The sequence below is a fragment of the Abramis brama genome, assembly GCF_963993115.1.
Source record: "Abramis brama genome assembly, chromosome: 9".
Taxonomy (NCBI): domain Eukaryota; kingdom Metazoa; phylum Chordata; class Actinopteri; order Cypriniformes; family Leuciscidae; genus Abramis; species Abramis brama.
Genome location: NC_139971.1, coordinates 39,411,255 through 39,436,895, shown reverse-complemented (window position 1 = coordinate 39,436,895; position 25,641 = coordinate 39,411,255). Strand labels below are relative to the sequence as shown.

Here is a 25,641-nt window from a genome sequence, read left to right as displayed (position 1 = left end):
TTGTTTGAATAAAACTCCCCGTTGTATAAATGAAAGAATATATATTCGTCTTTTATTTATTTTTGTCCAAAAAATATCCCTCAATGGTTTGCAATGTTGATATCGAAACGTATTTAATTTGCTAACAACAGACAATTGAATTATGTAAACATTAGCACGACTAATTTCGATCGATTAGCAGCCCAGGAAGACAAGAGAGTCTGACATTATCATAGTAGGCTATTTACGTCTCAAGTTTCTACGCCTCCCAGGCCAGTAAACTCGGGAGGGTGGGGATTGGGATGGGGATTGGGATTGGGTGGGATGTGCAGCTCCAAACTTTTCTGAGCTAAAGCCCAGATTCAGAAAGTTGAGCACAGGCTGTGAGTGACAGGACTGACGCGATCTGATTCTGAAGAGATGTCTGAGTTAGGCTCCATTGATAATCCGGTGAAGTTCAAGGATCAAGACTATGACTCCCTGCTGCAGAAGTGTCTCAAATCTGCCCTTCTCTTCTCAGACACGGTGTTTGCAGCGAACCAAAGCTCCCTCGGGATTCCTGCGGATCCTGATCCTAAAAAAGCAGTAAAGTGGCTGCGCCCAAAGGTAACTTATCATGAATGGTCTTTTTTAAAAATCATCAGATATGCTTGATTTATCAGAAAGAATGTTATAGGTTCAGAATGTTTCTATGCCTTTAATTTAGAGCAGATTGATTTAATTGGTAACAGCATCCACTGAAAGAAAAAGTTGCTGCCTTAAATGGAGTGCAATCAACTTGGATGTTTAAGTCATTTCAAATTAAATTACATTAAGCAATGTAAAAACATATTTTGTCATAACTTGTTTTTTTTTTATACAGTGTATAAGAGTAATATTGACCATATTTGACAATAAATTACTATTTAATTAAAAGACACATAAGAGAGCGATGCAGAAAACATGAGGAATTGTCATTGATAACAAGCTAGTAAAGCCCACAGAACTTTATGGGGTCTTTAAAGGTGATGTTGCACCTCAGAGGAAAATTCAGTTCCTCTGTTACTCTGCCTTAAATGTTTAAGGTAAAATCACAAATACAACCTGCATTATTTTCAACCACTTTTTGAACGCATTCATGGTTAAAGAATATATGATAACACATTCAGTAGAATCAACAGACAAGTGAAATGGATGGAAAAAAAAGCTTATATATATATCAGTTATTTATATCTTTTGCTGTAGTGTGTCAGTAGGAAATATCAGTTTACATTTCCAAGCATTCTTTTTGCCATTAATTGTAATAATCCAGTGAGATTTGTGTATGCACAAGGAATCTGACAACAGCCGGTATGATCTGATCTCACCATCATCGAGTCCGTCTGTGATTACATGAAGAAACAGAAGAAACTGAGACAAACTAAATCCAGAAGAACTGCGGGAACGTCTCCGAGATGCTTGAAGAAACCTTCCTGAAAAACTATGCGCAAGTGTACCTGGACAAAAGCCGTTTTAAACGCAAAGGGTCGTTACACCATATATTGATTTGAATTAGTTAATAGAAGTTAAATCATAAACAAATTCAATTTGTGATTTTATTTTTGAAAGCACTCTCACTTTACAGCATTTTAACACAAGTGCTAGTACGTTTCACAGTACTGTAGCTTTGCAGGAAGGTTTCTTCAAGCATCTCGGAGACGTTCCCGCAGTTCTTCTGGATTTAGTTTGTTAATTTGTCAGCTCATCCTGGCTGTTGTCAGATTCCTTGTATATATATATTAAAGCAAAAAGGACAAAAAATGGGGCATTTATCAAGGTGAATAATTTATTGAAAAATTCCTTTCAAAATACTCAAGAGCGCATTGAGAAGATTTGGGGGGACCATTTAATCACCCTCATGTCATTCCAAACCTGTGTGGAACACAAAAGAAGATATTTAGAAGAATGTTGATAACCAAAGCATTTCAGTCCCCATACAATGGAAGTCAATGGGAAACAAAACAGTTTAGTTACAAACATTCTTCAGAATATCTTTTTTTTTTGTTCAGCAGAAGAAAGAAAGTCATACAGGTCTGGAATGACATGAGGGTGATTAAATGATGACAGAATTTTCATTTTGGTGTGAACTATCCCTTTAAGACAGTCAGCCAGACCCTGAACCTGAAAAGTTCTCCTACGCATGCATATGCTCTCAGATGTTCTGATCAACCCATCGCATGTACTTGCAAATTGTTTTTGGCTCACACCCATCTCCTCTCCCCCTCTTCAGGAAATCACCAGTAATGCTGTCTTTGTTGAGGGCACCATGGGCACCACCGATATCTGCCAGGGCCAGCTGGGTGAGTGCATGCTCGTGTTAGCGCACGCTTGTTCATACTTCATGCCAGGATAATGGGATAACGCCTTACTGCACCTCTCAGAAACCAAATCACCCGAAAGCACCCTCAAGGCTTGAGGGCTATCAGAGAAATATCCGTCTTTGGCAACGCTCCCACTCTTCCTCTCCTTATCATGCAGATGCCCTCCCCCATCTCCTTCCACCCAGATCTTCCTCATCATGCTTAATGTACTGTCCCTATTCTAGCCCTTGTAGCCGCGAGACACTGCGCGGATCTCCGAGTCCCCGCTGAGAGACGCAACACGAGCCGCCGCAGGCAACGCACATCAAAAACACCGCAAATGTACTAGAGACAGGGAGGGATGAAAGCAGAGGGAGCGAGAGGTTGGGTTGGCATCATCTGTACCCCCCCTCCCTCACCCGTCCCCCGTTTCCACCCACCTTAAGAATAACAATTATTGTGCACAGCGGGGATTGTTTTATTGTTTTGCCTCTCTCTTCCTCTGCACATATGGCGTCGATTTGGTGCTGATGGAAAGTGTTTTTGTTGACGTACAATGTTCAACATTTACATACTGAGCTTTATTCAGTGTTTCCCAACCTTTTTTTTGTCTTATGTACCCCCAAAGATCCACCAGAAAGGGTCAAGTACCTCTTTATCAACACCAAACCGAAAATGTGTGCCTTTTAAACTCAACAAAGTATACAGTGAAATCATAATTTACATGAATAAGTAAATAAAATTTCTTATTATTAATAATATGTGTAATAGTTTTTGCTGAATGAATTCAGTGTTTCATTTAACATGCATTTTGATGACTGTAATAACAAAATCATAGATTTTTTCAGTTACACTTTATTTGATTACACTTTATTTGAATGTGTACTTGTTACAGTGTAATTATACATTGAAGTACTGAGTAATATTAACTAACTACATGTATTTACTATAGGGTTAGGGTTTGGTTTTAGGGTTAGTTGCATGTAATTATGCATAATTTACTGTTATTACTATAGTAAGTACATGTAACATGTGTAACAAGGACACTGTACAATAAAGTGTTACCCTTTATTTTAAGGTGTCCATAATTATACACTTAAGTACTGAGTAATAATAGCATAATTAACTACATGTACTTATTATAGGGTTAGGGTTAGGATGAGGGTTTGGTTTAGGGTTAGTTGCATGTAATTATGCATCATTTAATGTTGAATTTTTCAGCATTTTTCTCAGAAATGAGTTGTGCTCGTGTCCTTTGCATTGTCTCACGCATGACACGCCATTCTACAAATGTGACGCTCAAGTTATAAGTTCAACGTCCTCTTTAGATATTTGCTGCGTCCGAAATCGCGCAGTAGGTACTACATTTGAGTTTACTTTGCGACCATTAAAAAAGTGTGTTATATAGAGTATGAATATGGGTAGAACGAATGAAATTCAGACGTACTACATCCACCATGTTGTTACCGTCATGTGACCTACCAGCATCAGTTGCGTCACTTCACTTCCATTCATTAATCCCCTCCTGTGGCCTCATGGGATAGTAAAGTGTCCATCGAATGCTCGGCAGAAGTAGTAGGTCATCCGGGGAGTCTTCACCTACTATTTTTCGAATACTATGTATTCGGACATAGTACTGTTTTGGTGTATGTTTTTTCACATGCTATATAGTAGGGACGTAGTCGGTTTCAGATTTTTAGATGTAGCATTTCATATTTTCACAAAGGTCCTGTTCACACATAATATACCAGTAAAGATCTGCTTCTCTTTTGGTATTCCCCAGGATACAGTACCATTTAAGAGATACTTATCAATAATTATCAGTGTCTCAGCAACATCTGGCTACCATTTATTACGAAACTCAACATTTCTGAGTGTTCTTGTGCCCAGCTGTGGGCATGTTGTATCAAAGCAGTCGGATCTGAGCTTAAATCATGAAGTGTGCGTTTGCCACTCAGGATTTGGATGGCCTCTCTAAATAATATATGAACATCGCAACGCATAACTAGAATAACAAACGCATGTAAATAATCTCATTTGAATGGAAATCTACCCAAATAATGCCTTATTCTTGGCACTTCAAGCAGAAATTTTAATTATTTGTTTTCAAGTGACTTTCCACATCAACGCATCCAGGCCGTTTTCTTGCGGTCGGAAGATTAATTGGACGTACTCAGTTGTAGAGCTCTGTTTGGGGTTGTTCCTATGGGAGTTGGTGTGTTAAGTATTGTTTTTTGAGAAGAGTTGTTTCCCCCACACGGAGCAAACGAACATCTGTTACCTGTTACAGAAGAATGTCTCAGTGCGTGTGACACACAGCATGTCTCCTGCTTCTTCAAAGCTTGACCTTCCACTTTGTGTTTGAGGCTATGGTCATAAATGTTGAGAGGATTGTGTAACCGTGCTGTCTTGGTGTCCTGCTTCAGGTAACTGCTGGCTGCTGGCGGCCCTGTCCTGTCTCACCATGCACCCAACTCTGTTTGTCAAAGTGGTTCCCGGTGGACAAAGCCTGAGTGAATCCTACGCTGGCATCTTCCGTTTCAGGGTAAGGAGAGCAAGAAACCGACAATAAAAAAATGACAGTAATGAGATGCTCACAAATTTATGAGATTATTCTTTTGAAATGGTTAAATACGTCATGTTTTTATTCCACAGTTACTATTTAATCTTATATAAAACTAGATCAGTGACTGTAATGAGTGATTGATAGCATGAAAGAACCCATGAATTTTACATAAAGCGGTCCATATTTTATAATGTCCATTTTGAGAGAGGGTCGAATCAGGCTAGAATTTATATCCTCGTTTGAATGTCATCCTCGGGAATGGTAATTAAAATCTTCTTTGACCTTACCATCACTAACAGCTGAGGTTCATTCCAGAAACAGCTCCTGTCATCTTCCCTTTGTCCCGATGACATGTACATCTGCATGTCCCTCCCCCTTTAAACATGCACCGCATTGGCACAAATTATCATAATTCAGTTGTCTGTTTTTCATTCACAGGGAAAGAACATTGTGTTTCTGTTTGTATATTTGTCGCAGGCCCCTTTAAAATCAGCCTTAAACCTATTTACTTAGTCTACTAATGATCTGATTGGTCAATAAAATCCAAAGTTTGGAATGATTACAATGAGGATAAAGTTGCCAACTTTTCATGTATTAATGTTAAAACTCACCGTTATTGAGAACAAACAGCCAGAATAGTCCTTAATGTGTCCATCTTGTTACTGGGCAGGAACCAACTGAGAGAGATAAACTTAATAAAAAAAAGCTGCACTTATATTGGTAGCCTGAAAAAAGAGGCCCACTGTGAGGCTCAAGACAACACGATAGTAGCTCTGCAATTCACCATCATCATGCCGACAGATGAGCTCATTAAAATTACACAGTTATCACAGTTTGATTATAGACTATATAGATCTGGCTATGTGAGACTATAGTGAATGAATCTCTTTACAGTGCATTACAGCACAGAATGGCTCTTTCAGCATTATCCTGAACATTAAGAATTCATTTCATGTCACTGAATGGAAGAGAGGCTCTCGGGAGCGCATAAACAACACATGCTTTTGATTTTCCCGGCAAAAACAATCCGAAATTCCGAATCCTTCACATAAAAATCAGTCTTCAGGCTTTCATAGACAAGCTGGGAAGGCCTCGTTTTTAAAGTTTCGTTACAAGCTGTTCACACATGTTCATATATAGCTCCTTTAAGCTGTTCTCTAGAAAAAGATAAATGAGATGAAGGAAAATAATAGGCGCATAATTATATAGTAAATTAGAAAAACAAAAACATTTACTAATGCATAATTGTATCACAATTGATATGATATGAAGAGTTCATATGCAAAAGCCTCTAAATGCCATCTGAAATTTTCTTCTAGAATTATCATTTTTATCAAGCTCGTATATTTAAATTCAATAATTTCACTTAAATGGCACTGAAGATTACCTATTAATTGTCATTTAAGTGAAATTACTGAACTTAAATATACGAGCTTGATAAAAATGATCATTCTAGAAGAAAATTTCAGATGGCACTTAGAGGCTTTTGCATATGAACTCTTCATATATATTTTTAGACTTTGATAAGTTCACCGACAAATTTCACTTCAAACACCATGTGAACATTTTCAAAAATATAACAAAACCCATACAAAACAATCACTTTTTCATGTGCATCTTTCAATAACAGGTTTATGTTATACAATGAGACACGGTATATGTGATTAAGAACATTTTTCTCACCTACTCCTCAGGGTTTTTTGTTCTGAAGCACAAAGTGATGGATAAACTACTGCGAGCTGTCTGTAATTATTACTGCAATGTTATTTGTTTCAGAGAGTTCACCTTGAAGCCTCGCAGTAAAACAAGCCACTACAGCTCTCGTGGCTTGTGTGCTGTCGTGTGTGTGGTTATGAGCTGAGGTTAAACTTGTGAGATAACATCATAGTTAATTAAACAATCAAAACATATTAGCACTGAAGAGCTCTTATGGAAGGTTGCTCAGCGTTATGTAATTGTTATGCCATTCTCATTATATACTTACATTCCACCTGCCGTAGTATTACATTCGGAGGCTAAACAGGTATGTGCAACATGACTTGACCTGATCCAGGAGAGTTAGAGAGGTGAGGAAAGAAAGAGAGTGACAGGAGAGAAATGGGAAAACAAGGAGTTAGAGGACTGTTGATTGGTGGACGATTCCTGAAATGTCTAGGCTTGTTACTGTATAGCCCAAGGACATGGACACACACATGTGGACACACACACACACACACACACACACAGTGCAGTGCTACCTGCAGGCTGACATGTTCCAACATCACATAAAGTCTTTCATTTTCACGTTTAAGTGGTCATTCATACAGTTAATATGAATAAAGTGTTTTACACCATAATTTAGTTTTTCATGAATATTTTCCATCCTAAATAGTCTGTTTTTGTTGCTGTGCCTTTATGTCTTTTATGTAAATTAAAGTACACTATCGTTCAAACGTTTGGGTCAGTATTTTTTATTTTTTTTAAAGAAAGAATGAAATTAAGGCTTTTTTCGGCATAGATGCATTAAATCAACCAAAAGTGACATTAAATAAATGACACAAGATTTCTCTTTCAAATAAATGCTGTTCTTTTAAACTTTCTATTCATCAAAGAATCCTGGAAAAAAAATAATAGATATATCATGGTTTCCACAAAAATATTAACCAGCACAACTTTTGAGCTGAAGCACAACCAAAACAATGTTCTTCCACAAAATGCATGCAGTTTAACTGCTAGATAGTGTACCTTTAAATTGTAATAATGTTTCACAATTTTACAGTTTTAATTTAATTTTTTTTTTTAAATAAATGCAGCCAATCATAGCCAATCATTTTTATATGAAAACACACAAATCTTGCCAACCTCCCATTTTTGAACGGTAGTGCAAAAAAATAAATAAATGTTCAATTCTCCTAATATGACTCATTTAAAACAGAAGGAAAATTCTGGCTCAAACTGAAAAGATACTTTGGAGACCCATAAAGCAGAAAAGCATCCCACTTTCTCAGGTGCATCAGCACCTGAATGTGTTTGTTCAGAGCAAATGTCACCCTGTTCTCTCTCTCTCTCTCTGTGTGTCTCTGTGTGTGGTGTAGTTCTGGCAGTATGGTGAGTGGGTGGAGGTGGTAGTGGATGACAGGCTGCCTGTGAGAGAGGGCCGTCTGCTTTTCAGCTACTCTCGCACCACCAACGAGTTCTGGAGCGCCCTGGTGGAGAAAGCTTATGCCAAGTCAGTTCCAGCATATGTGTCCTCGACTGTGTGGGCCCGTGACTATTCATTAGTGACACTGCTCACGTGAAGGCCATTGTTCCTTTGCGTTATTTAAGGACTGATATTTTTAGACAAAAACATCCAGTTCTGAAAAATCATCAAATACAATCAATGGATGTAGAGTAATTAATGTGGAATCAATCCAACCAATAGAAGCCAATTATTAATGTGTGTGTGTGTGTGTGTGTCTCTCTCTTCGTCTGTCTGTTCTTAAAGGCTGATTGGTTCTTATGGCAGTCTGAAAGGGGGGATTATCTCGGAGGGAATGGAGGATTTCACGGGGGGTATTGCCTACTCCCTCCCGGTGTCTTCTCGACCCCCACGCATGCTCTGGAGAGCCATCACTGCTGCCCTGGCCAGGGACAGTCTGATCAGCTGCTTCATACAAGTACAGACACATATTCACATCGGCACAGTATATGACCATAATCCTAATCCTATCCATGATTTCCCTGCTGAAAAATCCAGCATTGCTGGTCACTAGCATAAGGTATGTTTTGCATGCTATAGGACCCAGCATGTGAAGCAGGAGCTATCAGTTTTGCTTGAGAACAGTATGACTGTGCTGGACCACCAGCACTACAGTATACGGTTACTACACTATTCACTGTACTACACTATAGGATTTATGCAGATCTAACCAGCCTGGACCAACATGCAATTTTATGATGGATTTTTCAGCAGGGTGTGTAGAATACTGTACACACATACTGTGTTTTGTGTGCAGGCGACCAGTGTGAAGGACATTGGCATTGTGACATCAGAGGGTCTCATTAAAGGTCATGCTTATGCCATCACTAATACAGATAAGGTATGAGAATAAGGCACATACACACGATTTCACGAACATGAACATTGTAGGAATTTCACAAAGAAAAATATTTAAGAATTTTTCTTTTAATTGTGACTATTTTCTTTTGAATTTGGGGTGAAATATGATCTGGATATTTCATCACAGTTTTTGAATGATTTATCCAAATTAGTGTTTTTTTATAGCTTTTGGTATAACATCTCTGTTTGTTAGTAGATTAAGAGCCTAATAAATACCAAATAGGTTTTCACATGCTCTGTTTTGTGTGTGTGTGCATGCCTGCATGCGTACGTGTGTGTGTGTGTGTGTGTGTGTGTGTGTGTGTGTGTGTGTGTGTGTGTGTGAGTGCAGAGATGGCAATTTCCAAAGTCCTTGACCTTGTGGGGACATTTTTTGGTCCCCATGAGGAAAATAGCTTATAAATTGTGGAGTGATGTTTTTTGAAAATGTAAAAAGTCACCATAAAACATGAAAACGCAATGTGTGTGTGTGTGTGTGTGTGTGTGTGTCTGGCCTGGTAAACCCTATGTTGTGGGGACAAAATGTTCCCAGAAAGATAGTAATACCAGAAATCTTTGACCTTGTGGGGACATTCTTTGGTCCCCAATGAGAAAAAGTTTATAAATCATACAGAATAATGTTTTTTGAAAATGTAAAAATGCAGAATGTTTTCTGTGAGGGTTGTGTTTAGGGGTATGGTTAGGGTTAAGGGATAGAATATTCGGTATGTACAGTATAAAAAATCATCATGACTATGGAAAGTCCCCATATAACATGGAAACCCAATGTGTGTGTGTGTGTAGGTCCAGAAGGCGTCTGAAGAGGTCTTCCTGCTGAGGCTGCGTAACCCCTGGGGGTTTGTTGAGTACTGTGGACCCTGGAGTGACAAGTGAGAAAGACTAAAGCAGATCATGTTTGTTACCAGCACTGCATCTCAGAGCTGCTAAAGACTGGGTGCTTGTGTGTGTGTGTGTGTGTGTGCAGGTGTAAAGACTGGGACTTTATAGACAATGCTCAGAAGGCCAAACTTGAGTTGGCCAAAGCTGAAGATGGAGAATTCTGGTAGGTGTACAAGACACTTTCCCACTGTTCAAATAGTCAAACAGGGGCTCCTGTAGAATATCATCTTTGGACATGCACACAAACATATATTTGTAAAATAAAAACATTGTATTTCAGACAAATCTCTCTTCATCTCTCTCTCTATCTCTTATTATTGTGGAGCATTGCCAAACCTAAATCAATTTAATACCAAGAATATACAGTATATAACACTACTAACTACTTATAAGACTACTTATAATAATAATTGCCACTAGTCAACGCATCCCTTAACAGGCCATCTAGGTAAAATCTGCCTGTGTCTGGACTTCATAAGCACTTGTGTTTTTCAGGATTGGAGTAGAGGACTTTTGCCGTCTGTTTAATACAGTGGAAATGTGCAGTGTGAATCCGGACTCCATGTCGGGGGAGGCGAGTGACAACACGGCCACCCCGTCCTGGACACTGAGCTCACATCAAGGCACCTGGGTCCCAATGTGCTCTGCAGGGGGCTGCCGAAAATACCCCAGTAAGTGCATGTTTAGTATGAATAAGTCCATATCAGCGGCTCTCATCCCACTAGGGGGCCTCAGCGAACTTCCAAGGGGGTCTCAAGATGACTTAAAATGATTTAGACAAAACATTAAACAAAACAATAAACTAATTTAAATTAAGATATTTCTTATTTTTTGGGAACGAGGGTTTCCACAGTCTTCCCACACTCTTAAAGGAAAAGGTTCTATATAGAACGTAAAAGGGTTCAGTCAGGAGCTTCATATATAGAACCTTCCCAGCATGGATTCATTTTATGGATTTAATTCTAAAAAATGGATAAAAAAATGAATTAAAGTATAAAGTATTTCATACTTTATTACTAGAAAATAATTGAAATAACTTATTAAACATAAAAGTATAATGCAATCATTTAAGAGATTTGTCATTATATAGAACCTTTTTGGCATTAAGGGTTCTTTAAAATTGAGTCTAGAACACTAGGGTTCTATATAGAAGCCCATTGAAGCTTGTTTTAAGAGTGCACAGTCTAATTTTAAAGGTGTTATTTCTAGACCTGGAAAAGTAATGTAAATTAATAAAATCTTGCTAAAATCCATGGGCATTTTTATAATGAGCATACATTCAAGTTTTTCTAGTTATGCCAAGCTCTACAATATTTTATTGAGGGTCCTTGAAGTCAAAAATAATATAATATAATATAATATAATATAATATAATATAATATAATATAATATAATATAATATAATATAATATAATATAATATAATTAGGGCTGTCAAACGATTAATCGCGATTAATCGCATCCAAAATAAAAGTTTGTGTTTACATAATATATGTGTGTGTACGGTATATAATTATTTTCTATATATAAATACACACACATTCATATATATATTTAAGAAAAATGTGTTATTTATATATAAAATATTTATATATAATATAAATTATATATAATATAAATATATATACACAGTATATACATGCAAATATTTCTTAAATATATACATGCATGTGTGTGTATTTATATATAGAAAATAATTATATACCGTACACACACATATATTATGTAAAAACAAACTTTTATTTTGGATTACGATTAATCGTTTGACAGCCCTAAATATAATATAATATAATATACACTCAGACAATAATAAAGTAAATGTTTGGTTATTTTTCAGCATTAATTATTTGCTCTAAGAATATTTGTTACTGTAATTTCTTCCTCTGCTTCCCTTAACCTGCTTCTCCCTGTATTCCTCCTTTACCTTTCATCCCTGCAGGATCTTTCTGGAAAAACCCTCAGTTCCAGATGATTCTGTCTGAGAAAGATGTGGATGACAATGACTATGGAGAGGATGAGGAAGGGGAGGAAGGGGATGGAGAAGAGGATGAAGACGTCAGATTAGTGGCTCCTGTGAGCAAGCCTGGGAAACAGGGAGAGAAGAAGAAGAAGAAGTGCACGGTTCTGGTGGAGCTTCTCCAGAAATACCGCAGACAGAAAGATAAAATCAACTTCCTCTACATCGCATTTCACATCTACAAGGTGAGATCATTATAACGTTGAGGGTCTTTAAACGTTAGAGATGGAGTAGGGAGCCTGTTACAAAAGAGTTAGCTTTGGTTGAAGTTAACAAAATATTTGTTTTTGGTTCATGTTTTTTTAATTAGTTTGAGAGCACCCCCTTTTAACTCTTTCCCCGCCATTGACAGAAATTTCCAGCAATCCATGTTTTCACTGTTATACGCTAGAGGGCGCTGTTACACATCTACTAAAGAAAATACATTTTCTGGATAAAAACACAGGGATAGAAGAAGCAGAAACAAGCAATATAAGCATTGCTAACGCACATGTAAAATAATGAAATCATCAAACATTAAACAGCATATAAATTAAAACCGCCTAATGTTACTGAATGAAATGTCGACCCAGTACGAGTTATAGGTCTGTGAAGCTTTGTGTGTGTTGATGAACTCAATCTACTCAAACTATCTTTTGATCATCGTGCTGAATCCATAGATTTTCTCAGCATTTTGTTGATAAAAAACAATGTTTGTTTATGTGTTGATAAAAAAAATTTTTAAAGCAGAGGCTCTGTTCTTTCTTTAGATATATTGTTTGTTCACATATTCATACAGCTAAATATTCTGGGGGCCAAAATGATAAAAAATGCACAACTTTTGTTTTTGAGCGCTGGCGGGGAAATAGTTAAAGGCCTCTGCTCTAGTTGCAAATTTTATGCCATTTTATATTTCCCCCTCGTCTTACCTCTTCATTCTCTCTTTCAGGTCCCTTCTGAGGTGAGTGGCTGAATGAATAATGAATACAAAACACTCATCTAAAACATTTCTTAATACATGACGCTATTGAGATATAAGCACATGCACGCTCTTTCACATCTTTTCTACATTTAGCTGCAGGAAAAACCAGGATCTCTGGACCAGCAGTTCTTCTCCAACAACCGTGCGGTTGCTCGCTCTGGAAAGTACCGGAGCATCAGGAGTGTGTGGAGGAAGGTTCACCTGGAGCCTGGAAGTTACGCCATCCTACCCTCCACTTTCAGGCCCAACCAGCAGGGGGAGTTCTTCCTCCGCATTTACACCAAAACCGGCAACATACAGGGGTACGAACAACAACAACAAACAGCTTATGTTTCTGTCAGCTCTCTGTTGTGGTTATGTGTTTATGTCTGTCCAGTGGTTAACTGTATGAAAGTTTCAAATCTGCTTAACAGATTCCAGGATTTCCCCTGCACCAACAACTACTCTGTGGTAAGACATGTACTGACTGAATTGAGAAAGAAAATCAACCATCTGAGGGTAAATATGATATTATATTGTGTGTGACTGTCTGCATTTTGTGTGTATTTGTCTGTCCATAGATGGTCATGTCAAAGCCAGCTTTACCTGAGGACCAGTATCGGGTGCAGAAGTGGTTTGACGAAAAGGCTGGATCTGTAAGCATCTCAATCCCATCCAGTCACAGTCTAGTGTGAATATTTGTGGGATTCAGTGTTTATTAGTAAATACAACTGTTGTCTTCAAATATGTCATTGTTTTTCACTTTCCAGGATGACAGAGTGAATGCTGTGCAATTTATGAATCTGATGAATTCAGGTCAGGATTTACACATTTTAGCACAAGCTGTCAGTCAAGCAAACATGGTTGCTGTACCATTAATGGCCACAAGATGGAAGTGTCTTTTAGTGCCACCTAATAAACTCAAGCTGCACTATATATTCACCCACTGTAAGAAAAAAGTACAACAGCAACTTTTTAGACTGTAAAAATGTTTTATCCTTAAATAAATGATTAGTACTGTTACTGTATAAAAATATGTTGTACACTCAAATGACACTAACATCCATATCAGTTACTAGCTCTTTTATTTGACATGGGAAAGGTTGACATGTGATAAACCCCTTATTATCAGACACATTCAGTTTCAGAATAAATCAGTTGTGACAAAAATACATCTGCAAAAACAGTATTCCTGTGATGATATTAGTAAACACATATGTTTGCTTCTGGTTCACAAGAAGTGTCAGAATAGTCTCTCCAAGACCTCTTAAAAAAAGTGCTTTATAAAATCATATTCCTGTTTTAATTATGTTTTAGTGCTGGAAAAAGACTATGAACTTCCTCTGGAGACCTGCAGACAGCTCATCTTTGGAGAAGACGTATCCTTCTTTCATCTTGATTCAATGTTTTTTTATGTTTAATATACATTACTGTTTAAAAGGTTATGGTCAATAAGATTTTTTTAATTAAAAAAATTAATGCTTTTATTCAGCAAGGATGCATTAAACTAATCAAAAGTGACATGAAAGACATTTATAATGTTACAAAAGATTTCTATTTCAAATAAATACTGTTTTTTCTGAATTTTTTGTTTAAAATTGTTTTATCATTGTTTCCACAAAAATCTTTTTCAACAATGTTAATAAGAAATATTTCTAGAGCAGCAAAACAGCATATTAGAATGATTTCTGAAGGATCATGTGACACCGAAGACAGGAATAAGTTACATTTAAAATATATTAAAACAGAAAAAAGTTATCTTACATTTTTATTAAATGACCCTGAACCTGAAATTTTGAACTGTTCTGTATATGTGTGTGTGTGTGAGTGTGTGTGTATATACAGTGAGGAAAATAAGTATTTGAACACCCTGCTATTTTGCAAGTTCTCCCACTTCTCCCACTTCATGGAGGGGTCTGAAATTGTCATCGTAGGTGCATGTCCACTGTGAGAGACATAATCTAAAAAAAAAATCCAGAAATCACAATATATGATTTTTTAACTATTTATTTGTATGATACAGCTGCAAATAAGTATTTGAACACCTGTCTATCAGCTAGAATTCTGACCCTCAAAGACCTGTTAGTCTGCCTTTAAAATGTCCACCTCCACTCCATTTATTATCCTAAATTAGATGCACCTGTTTGAGGTCGTTAGCTGCATAAAGACACCTGTCCACCCCATACAATCAGTAAGAATCCAACTACTAACATGGCCAAGACCAAAGAGCTGTCCAAAGACACTAGAGACAAAATTGTACACCTCCACAAGGCTGGAAAGGGCTACGGGGAAATTGCCAAGCAGCTTGGTGAAAAAAGGTCCACTGTTGGAGCAATCATTAGAAAATGGAAGAAGCTAAACATGACTGTCAATCTCCCTCGGACTGGGGCTCCATGCAAGATCTCACCTCGTGGGGTCTCAATGATCCTAAGAAAGGTGAGAAATCAGCCCAGAACTACACGGGAGGAGCTGGTCAATGACCTGAAAAGAGCTGGGACCACCGTTTCCAAGGTTACTGTTGGTAATACACTAAGACGTCATGGTTTGAAATCATGCATGGCACGGAAGGTTCCCCTGCTTAAACCAGCACATGTCAAGGCCCGTCTTAAGTTTGCCAATGACCATTTGGATGATCCAGAGGAGTCATGGGAGAAAGTCATGTGGTCAGATGAGACCAAAATAGAACTTTTTGGTCATAATTCCACTAAACGTGTTTGGAGGAAGAAGAATGATGAGTACCATCCCAAGAACACCATCCCTACTGTGAAGCATGGGGGTGGTAGCATCATGCTTTGGGAGTGTTTTTCTGCACATGGGACAGGGCGACTGCACTGTATTAAGGAGAGGATGACCGGGGCCATGTATTGCGAGATTTTGGGGAACAACCTCCTTCCCTCAGTTAGAGCATTGAAGATGGGTCGAGGCTGGGTCTTCCAACATGACAATGACCCGAAGCACACAGCCAGGATAACCAAGGAGTGGCTCTGTAAGAAGCATATCAAGGTTCTGGCGTGGCCTAGCCAGTCTCCAGACCTAAACCCAATAGAGAATCTTTGGAGGGAGCTCAAACTCCGTGTTTCTCAGCGACAGCCCAGAAACCTGACTGATCTAGAGAAGATCTGTGTGGAGGAGTGGGCCAAAATCCCTCCTGCAGTGTGTGCAAACCTGGTGAAAAACTACAGGAAACGTTTGACCTCTGTAATTGCAAACAAAGGCTACTGTACCAAATATTAACATTGATTTTCTCAGGTGTTCAAAAACTTATTTGCAGCTGTATCATACAAATAAATAGTTAAAAAATCATACATTGTGATTTCTGGATTTTTTTTTTTAGATTATGTCTCTCACAGTGGACATGCACCTACGATGACAATTTCAGACCCCTCCATGATTTCTAAGTGGGAGAACTTGCAAAATAGCAGGGTGTTCAAATACTTATTTTCCTCACTGTATGTATATATATATATAGGGGTGTAACGGTTTAAATTACTCACGGTTTGGTTTTTATCATGGTTTTAGGGTCACAGTTTTGGTACAGTTCGGCTATGTTCAGGGGACTACTGTAAAATTAAAATAAAGAAAATAATAAATAATCAAACTACAAGCAACAGCACAAATTAGATACAAATAAAATAAATAGTGCTTTTCAGGTACAGAAATTGAATAAAGTAATCAAATGTAAAACAACATTGCATATAATCTTCACTGTGTAAATTAAATAAAGATGAATCATTCACACTTTGTGTGAAGTTAAAGCAATAATTGTGCACTTTCTTGTCTTCTTGCGCTTGAATGTTTAAATTGGCAAGGCTTAAATGAGTTTAGTAACATGTTAAACACAGATAGTAACATGTGCTGTTCAGGTCTCACCTGTGCTCACATATATATATATATATATATATATATATATATATATATATATATATACATACATATATATGAAGAATTCAGATGCAAATACCTCTAAGTGCCATCTGAAATTTTCCTCTAGAATGATCATTTTTATCAAGCTCGTTTATTTAAGTTCGGTAATTTCACTTAAATGGCAATTAATAGGTACTTTTCATTGCCATTTAAGTGAAATTACTGAACTTAAATATACGAGCTTCATAAAATTGATCATTCTAGAAGAAATTTCCAGATGGCACTTAGAGGTATTTGCATCTGAATTCTTTATATATAAATGTATATATTATGAACTTTTTAGTTTTTCTCCCATTATTTGTGTATATTCTTAACGGCGGTGTGTAGACCGGAGGCAGAGGCCGTCTGAACAGAGCTCAAGCAGAGAAGCTGCTCACCTCCCTACGCAATCTGCAGGTATCTCAGTTCTCATGCGTGAAAAGGTCACTCTCAGCTTTGGCACAGTGTTAGAGAACACTGAGGACACTGAGCTGTGACAATTATCAGGTTGTGTTTGGTTACATGGAGCTCGTCTTGCACAGACAAAAAGACCTTGAAATGTTGTTGTTGTTGTTGTTTGTCCTGTTGACGAACTCAATTGCTTTAGAGCTCTGCGCCAGTGTCATATTGAAGCTAAATCCCGATCACTGACTTCCTTTCAAGTGCCAAGAAAACATGGGGATACTTGCTGACATTTTTTTTCTTCTTCCACAGTCTATCTTTTTTCAGTTTGATGAGGATTCATCAGGAACTATGAGTCCGTTTGAGCTCAGTTTGGCTCTGAATGCTGCAGGTGAGCACATACACAACAGCAGAATACAGTCGTCAGTCCTGAGTCCTTAATACGGTTACGTTCACACACAGTTCAGTTATTTATGGGAGTGACAACCGCATTAACCAAACTCACACCCGTACATTTTCAGGCATTCTCAGAAAACCTGCGCTTTGTGAACAGAACCGGACTGGACGACTAGATTTCGGTGACGTCCTACAGTGCGAGAGAGCCGCTCTGTGCTGCACAAACACGTGTCTAATGAGTGTTGTGGGTTTTCATGTGTGGTTTTGCTGAGTGTGATGGAGAAGATACAAGGCTTTTAGATCAACCGCAGCTGCTTCTCTCAGATTTCTGTTCTACTCATGACTCAAATGCTCCGATCTCCACCAGATATAAACACTGGAAGATTGGCGGGTGAACTCGTGGCTCGAGTTCGTATCAAAAGTGATAAGACTTTTCAGTTTTATGGACGTCGCCATCTTTGATATTACTTGTCTCGGTGGTTACTGGTTAGAGAATACAGGCTTGACTCCCGTTGCACGTTCATACAGACAGCATTCGAGACGCTACTGTAAGTTGCAGTGTGAACGGGACATTTCGAGACACACCTGTGAGTAAATGTGGTTGTCAATCCCAAAAACTGACAGTGTGAACGTTGCCAAACGCAAAGACCACACCCTGTGTTTATATACAAAGAGAAATGTACTTTCTCTACACTCTCACGTTCCCTCCCCCTCTCTCGTTCTTACCCTCAGGTGTGGAGTGTGACAGTGTTGTGGAGCAGATGTTGTGGGAGAGGTTTGGCGCTGGTGAACAGTACCTGCCCTTCTGGAGCTTTGTGTCTTGTGTTGCCAGACTGCAGGTGCTCTTCGGTAAGTCCTTCCATGACCAGAGAGACCATACTGTCATCTATAGTCAAAAATAAATAAATAACCGCCCATATTTACTGTGCTCCTGGAAAGTGTCTACTACTTAAAGTCACCATGAAATCAAAATTGACAATTCTTATTTTTTTATGAAATGGACAAAATCAAGTCCCGCCAAAACAATTTTGGTTAGGATAAAAAATGGATAAAACATTTATTTTTTTGAGCAATTAATTAAATTTTTACACTTCCTGACAGAGATGAGAGGATTTCTAATACATCATAATGAAAAGTAAAGGATGTACATTAGGTGTTTCATTGATGATATGTTTTATATCATTCTTTTGCTTTCACAGAGAATTATGGGAAGTGTATATATGTGTTAATATAAATTTTTCACTGGTTTTTTACTCGTATTTTGCATTACGCATTACTTTTTTTTTTTTTAGGGTTAAAGGAAATGTCTGTTTGCCATTTTTCTATAGATTTTTTTCTTACAGTGTATTTTCGTCATGCAAGTAGTGTTTTCTGGCAACCTTTATTTCCATTCTTTATCAACAGTCAACAAAACGCATTCTGACTAAATTTTATAGCCTTTTAAATTATTTAGGATCAGAACATGGTATGATTTTTAAATTAAAATGCCTAAAATTCAGAAAGTGACTCGATGTAATTTGAAGGTAGCATACAATACTGTTCAAATGTTTTGGATAAGTTTGATTTTTTGAAAGAAATTAATGCTTTTACTCAGCAAGGATGCAATAAACTGATCAAATGTGACAGTAAAAACATATATATAATGTTATAACATATAAACATATAATGTTTCAAAAGATTTCTATTTCAGATAAATGCTGTTCTTTTGAACTTTCTGTTCATCAAAGTATTAAGATAATATTAAAATATGAAAGGTGCTCTATGTAACTATTTCACTATACTAAAGCATAAAAATACCATAATATGTTTGCATATATTGAGGAAATCAATCACATACTTCACATACTCGTTTCTCTGAAAAACACTTTTTTACCATGAAATGTGCGTTTCCAGGCTGGAATGTGTTTTATTGTTTTGGTCTGTGATATTGCACGTTGCCAATTTGCCAGTTTTCATTGTCCATTGCGCTCGTTCCTGATGCGTGTGCTCAAACTGGCAACCCGGGTGAGCGCCGTCCAGGTGGCCGGAGAAAGGACGATATCTGATATTTTGAATTCGACTGCAGTACCTATTTCATCCACTAGTTGTCATTCTTACACACTGCACCTTTAAGCAGCACGATTGTTTTCAACATCGATAATAAGAAATGTTTCAAATCAGAATATTAGAATGATTTCTGAATGATGCTGAAAATTAAGCTTCACATCACAGTAATAATATTGTAATAATATTTCACAATATTACTGTTTTTACTGCACTCATTTGATCAAATAATTGCATCCTTGGTGAGCATAAGAGACCTCAAAAACAATTTAAAAAAAATTGTACTAGCCTCAAACTTTTGAACAGTAGGGTGTGTCTATTTATAATACAGTACATGTGAACACACTTTATGAGATACACCTGCTTGTTAATGCAAATATTCCAAACAGCCAATCATGCAGCAGCGTATCAGTGCATGAAGGCATTCACACATTTGAATGACAATCAGTTGTTGTTCAAACAAAAAAACAGAATATTAAAAGGAATATAATCTAAGTGACTTTGACTGTAAAAATAATTGCTCGTGCGAGACGCAATGGTTTTAGTTTTTCAAATCCTGCTGATCTTTTGTTCACGGCGGTCTCTATAATCAGCAGAGAATGGTGTAAAAACACACAAAAACATCCAGTGCTGTGGACAAAAATGCCTATTTATTCAGAGAGGTCAGAGGGGAATGACCAGACTGGATCAAGCGGACAGGAAGGTTACAGTAACTGAAATAACCAGACGTTACAGCAGAGCCTTTCTGAACACACACCGCATGTCAAATGTGGCAGTGGACGTTCAGCAGGAGAAGACCATGTTCTGCTCCTGTCAGCTAAGAATAGGACACTGAGGCTACAGGGGACACAAACTCACCAAAACTTGTCAGTAGAAGACTGGAAAAACATTTCCTGGTCTAAAGAGTCCTTTCAGATGAAGGGGTCAAAGTTTCTTGCGGACAGTGTGAATCTATGGCAGTGTACAGAGGTAGGGAGGCAACAAGGCACATATCCGAATCCAATGATCGTGTCACAACCTGTTTACTGAGGCCCTGTTTACACCTAGTTTTGGTAGATTGGATCACAAGTAGACGAGGGAGCCACATTCCCGTTGTTTCAATCTCTTTTGTCCACTTTTAACCACTGTCCTGATTTCTTCGAGGGGAGGGTCTATGGGTGTGTAAATGTATGGGCTTTTTCAGATCTTTCAATCTAATGGACAAAAATAAGCTCAAGCAATTAACATATGAACACGAGCAGAGACAACAAAAACACACAGAGAGCATCAGCTTTAGTTTCCAAGACCAGCCGAACGCTGTGAGTGTGTGTTAGAAATCAGGAATGCTGAGAGAACATTGTGCTGGGTACGTTTTTCATCTTCAAACCAAACTTGAGTCTCCAGCCGACAAAGTTTACATCCCGTCTGGCTAGAGCGCATTACGCATTAGGTCAGTAGGCGGAGAGTAGGCGTCTTTTGCGGCTGTTCGACCACATGAGCATTTACACTGCGAAAGCAATCCGGTAGAATGCGTTTTGGACTACCTAGTAGTAGTAGTGTTTATTTATCCCCATAGGGAAAGTAGTTTGCAGCAAGCTCACACAGACAGTTGGCATATACAAACAATAATTTAAAGGGGTCATGAACTGGCTTTTTAAAAAATGTTATATTGTTATATAACTTATGACGTTCGCTTGGTTTTTACATAAAAAAAACATCCAAATGAATAAGTAATAGGCTATTTTCTACCCTGGTTTTGAGCCTAGCTCCTGAAACGCTCAGTTTTTATGGGCGTGCCGAATTGAAGACTTGGAAGTAAACGCCCCCTACTATGATTGGATAACAGTTTTGCATATTACAATGGGTTTCATTTAATACGCGAATCGGTGGGCGGGGCTAAACAGGCAGTGATGAAGTAGGCGTTGATCGGAGGCGGGGTTTGATACCCTTTGACGTCATAGATCCCCACTTTGAAAAACCTGTCGTTCGCTGTGCCTGGTGTCAATAAAAGCTCTTATTGGACTAACAAGGAAGTTTTCAGTTCTGAAACTTACAGGATAGGGATTACTATTCTTATAGTATGATGACCTCTTATATGTCAAAAGCTCAAGGAAATTTTTATTTCTCAGTTCATCACCCCTTTAAAGCAAATAAATCTAATTTAGGATAACCAGACCAGCTGACCATCAATCAACACTAGAAGAAGTATTGTTTTACTCCTGTATTTATCATCGTCCACTTGTGATCCGATCAACCAAAACGCATCTTAATACCAGGTGTAAACAGGGCCTGAGATACCTTCATCTGATGGATCTGCTTATGTATGCTTCGCTGCTCTTTAAGCACAGGAATGCTGCTCATTCAAACACACACATACACAAACAAAATGAAAATTCAATCAGATACGTCACTTTCATAAAGGGTTGAATACAAAACCCGCTTTTTATGCATAAATGGCACTTTTTCCTAAGCTACTTATTAGAAATGTGTACCTTTTAAAGTAGGCGCTGATTATATGTAGTCATTTTGTTTAGATTGAATTTACGGTATGAACATTTCCATATGGTTATCGCTATCTGCATCCAGTGTGAAGGTAAATATATAATCATGTAGCACTGCATCTCATCATGATGTTTATTGGCAGGCTTCAAAGCTGTCGAGATGATGCCCGTGACGTCATTATCGGTGATGCGAGTGTGTGCGCATTGTCTGTAAACATGTTAATTGGAAGGATTCAGCTTGCTGATTGTTTCTTCTCAGATCTTTACGAGTCCGAGACCAACCCAGAGGTGAAGGACAAGGGCATCAACGCTGTAAGATCTTGCCTTGTTTGTCAAAACCATCTGACTGATGTTACAATGATTAACACTAAATAATAATATCAATCACACACAGCATATAGTCAAGATCAATTTGATATAAATGTCTTACAGATATTTATAGTCAATAAAAGTATAGTAAACAAGGCAAGCTGTGTGATTTTTTTAAAATGCATATTATTAATATTAATATTAATACTAAAATAAATAAATCCTGTTTTGATTTCTTCAATCCTAGAGATGGTTTAAAAGGATAGTTCACCCAAAATTCTGTCATAATTTTCCCTCATGTCATTCTGTTTTTCTTTCTTATGTGGGACATAAAAGACAATTTTGAGAAATATCTCTTAGGTTTGATTTTTTTTTTGGTTACTAACATTTTTCAAAATATTTTTATGTTCCACAGAAGAAAGAAAGTAATATGGGTTTAGATCAATATGTGATTAAAAAAACTACTTTTCACGTGGCTCAAAAATTACAGATTTTTTTAAAATTAAATAAATGAGCTATATTTTAATTCGATAATGTTTTTTATTTAATATTTTGTATGTTTTGTGGGGATTTCATGGTACTAAATTATATTTACGCAGTAGTTATCCATTTATTCACATTTTAAGCATAGACCTGAAAATTAAATTTCCAATTTAAATCGTCATAAATCTTGAATGCTTTGGAGCACAGACTTAAGTTTGGTCTCTTTTTAAAGACGACACTTTAAAGAAGACACACAAAAATACTATTTTAAATTTTTATATGAAATATGTATTTTTCAAAACATGTTTTACTCTAAATCTTTGGTTGAACATGATTCAGTCATAGACAGTGGTTCCACGTGATTGAATTAAGTTATTTGGACATGATTGAATCAAGTTATTTGCCATGAGTAAAAGTATTTAAGGCTTAATGTACGCTTGATATAGATTTATGTATTAAATATTGTTTATGTTTTTATTTGATTAGCTTTTAGTTTAGTTATGAAAGAAAGCGGCATAACAAAACGAGCCCTATAGCCATACAAACGTAATTTATCAGAGAAAATTATTTAAAAGAAATTAGAAACCATGGAGTAAGTTCAAATTACTTTTAAATATTTTGTGGTCAGGCATAGACGTAAGATCCTAGATTAAATTCATTTCTGAGTTACTTGATTGAAAAAATCTTCTTTCAAAATCAAAACATCAAGTTAAGCCAAAGAGTAACATGATGCAATAGTGTTTGAACATGAAACCTGATACAATGGTGTTAAATCAAAATCAATGGTTTAAACAAAGTGAACAACATCAAAGAATCATTTTTTTTTGTTGTGAATTTTGGGTTAATTTCTCCAAAAAAAAGTAGCTTTCAGTAAGATTTTGTTTGGGTGGAGTACCAAACGTTTAAACTAGATGAAATTATTTCCCAATCGTTTCCAATGCCATCATTTTTGACCACGAGAAGTACAAGTGTGACTTCTTTTTTTCCAGTGTGTGTGTGTGTGTGTGTGTGTGTGTGTATGTGTGTGTGTGTGTGTGTGTGTGTGTGTGTGTGTGTGTGTGTTCACATAGCAAGTGCCAAAACCTTTACTAAGTTTCATACCAATCTGATGAAGTAAAAAATTCTAAAAAACCAGAGCACCAGAGGGATAAATTCAAAGTTCTGTCATGTAACTCTAGATGTCGCAGGCTAATAGGTCCTTAACTCAATCTTCTTGCAGTTACATAGGCACAGCTGATTGGTTCCTGCTGTATCAGTAGCCAATGAACTCGCTGCTCAACCTTAAAACACTTGGTCAGCATTTGCATAGAAATAACAGAAATATAGCAGTTGCAGCGCACTTTCTGAAACCCTCCACCTTCCCCAGCTCCACCTGTATAAATCTGCTACTGGTAATTTATGTACACTATATTGTACAGCAGTAGCAAGTCCTGTACTTGATCTATTTCGCCAAGACCAAACATATCAACATTGTCATATCCATTACCATGCCAAACACCCAGAGAGTTTTCATAACAGAAATGACAATTTTAGGTGAACTATCCCTAAGGTTATATGTATCTATAGCATGTATGTACAATATAAGCATATATTTATTAGTGTGCACAGCACATTTACTGAATTGTTTCTCTGATCTCTGTGCAGTGGCTGCTCAGGCTGTTGGCTGTGTGAGCCTGTCCAGACCCGACACCTCAGCGGGACAGTTCTGCTAGGCCAAGACAACTCTGACGTCATCCACCTGGGTCTACTTCTCCTACATCTCCCCCTTCTATCTCATTTGTGATCTGTGGACCTTTGCCCTGCAGTTGCATCAACCCACTCACTGCTCCATCAGTTGGTCAACACTGCCTGGATACACAACATTTCATCCCCCTTGCATATACATTCACATTTAAGATATTTTAAAGAGATTTTTACTTGTAATATAACATTTTATCATCATTTACTCACCCTCATGTCGTTCCAAACCCATATGACACTTTTTCTTCTGTGGACCAAAAGACGTAATTTAAGCAGAATGTCCAAGTTGCTATTTTTGCTACAGTTGTGATCACCAGTCACTTTCATTGCAAGGAAAAGAGCAGCTTGGACATTCTGCTAAATATCTACTTTTGTCTTCCACAGATGAAAGAAATACATATGGGTTTGTAATGAAGGTAAATGATTACAAAATGTAAAATAAAAAATAAAAATAAAAAAAATCAATCTATATCTAAAAAGCATTGTAACACATTTATACATTTTATTAATAGAGCTGCCAGTTTAACCTGTTAATTTAACCTGTGATTTAGTGGCAGCAAATGTTGATATATCTAACAAGCAGCCTAAGTGCATTTTTTTTTTCATTCGTACAGCATGACTCGTACTTCCTCTTGTACTTTTCCCCTCTTATGAACATTATGTATCTCTGCTTAATGTCATTAAAAGTCAAGACTGTTTTTTTGCTTCCAAATATAAAAGCACCAAGTCATAATCTTTCATCACAGGGCATTTCTATATTAAAATGTTTCTGTGCGTATACCTACACCTCCACACACACACACACTCTCTCTCACACACACATTGTTCAGAGAGCGAGATAGTAGCTGTGGGTATTAAAAGCGATGTCTCAGCAGCCCTGCACGCACCGGCTCTATTCTTATCGCTCTGACGCCACGCACAGCGTCATCACGCCATCGCTCCCTCCTCCGCTACGCTTTCCCTGCATCCCTCCCTCCAGCTCTCTCTCTAGTAACTGTCTCATTCTCACAATCTGCTTCCTCCTCCTCGCATAACTTGCGCTCGCTCGCTTGCTCACACATGCGCGTATGCTCACACACACACACACACACACACACACTCGTACG

General features: G+C 37.5%; 1 protein-coding gene across 1 annotated transcript; it reads left to right on the top strand.

Annotated features, from left to right (window-relative positions):
- The first annotated feature begins 153 nt into the window (after positions 1-153).
- capn12 (calpain 12) lies at positions 154-25,254 on the top strand. Its single transcript, XM_084123792.1, has 21 exons — positions 154-585; positions 2,228-2,297; positions 4,724-4,842; positions 7,938-8,071; positions 8,330-8,501; positions 8,841-8,924; positions 9,728-9,813; positions 9,909-9,986; positions 10,319-10,494; positions 11,762-12,024; positions 12,768-12,779; positions 12,894-13,102; positions 13,214-13,250; positions 13,361-13,435; positions 13,550-13,595; positions 14,097-14,158; positions 17,031-17,099; positions 17,397-17,475; positions 18,213-18,329; positions 22,263-22,315; positions 24,440-25,254. The coding sequence occupies exons 1-21, from the start codon at positions 400-402 to the stop codon at positions 24,464-24,466; spliced, it is 2,154 nt and encodes a 717-aa protein (XP_083979918.1). The 5' UTR covers positions 154-399; the 3' UTR covers positions 24,467-25,254.
- Positions 25,255-25,641: the final 387 nt, after the last annotated feature.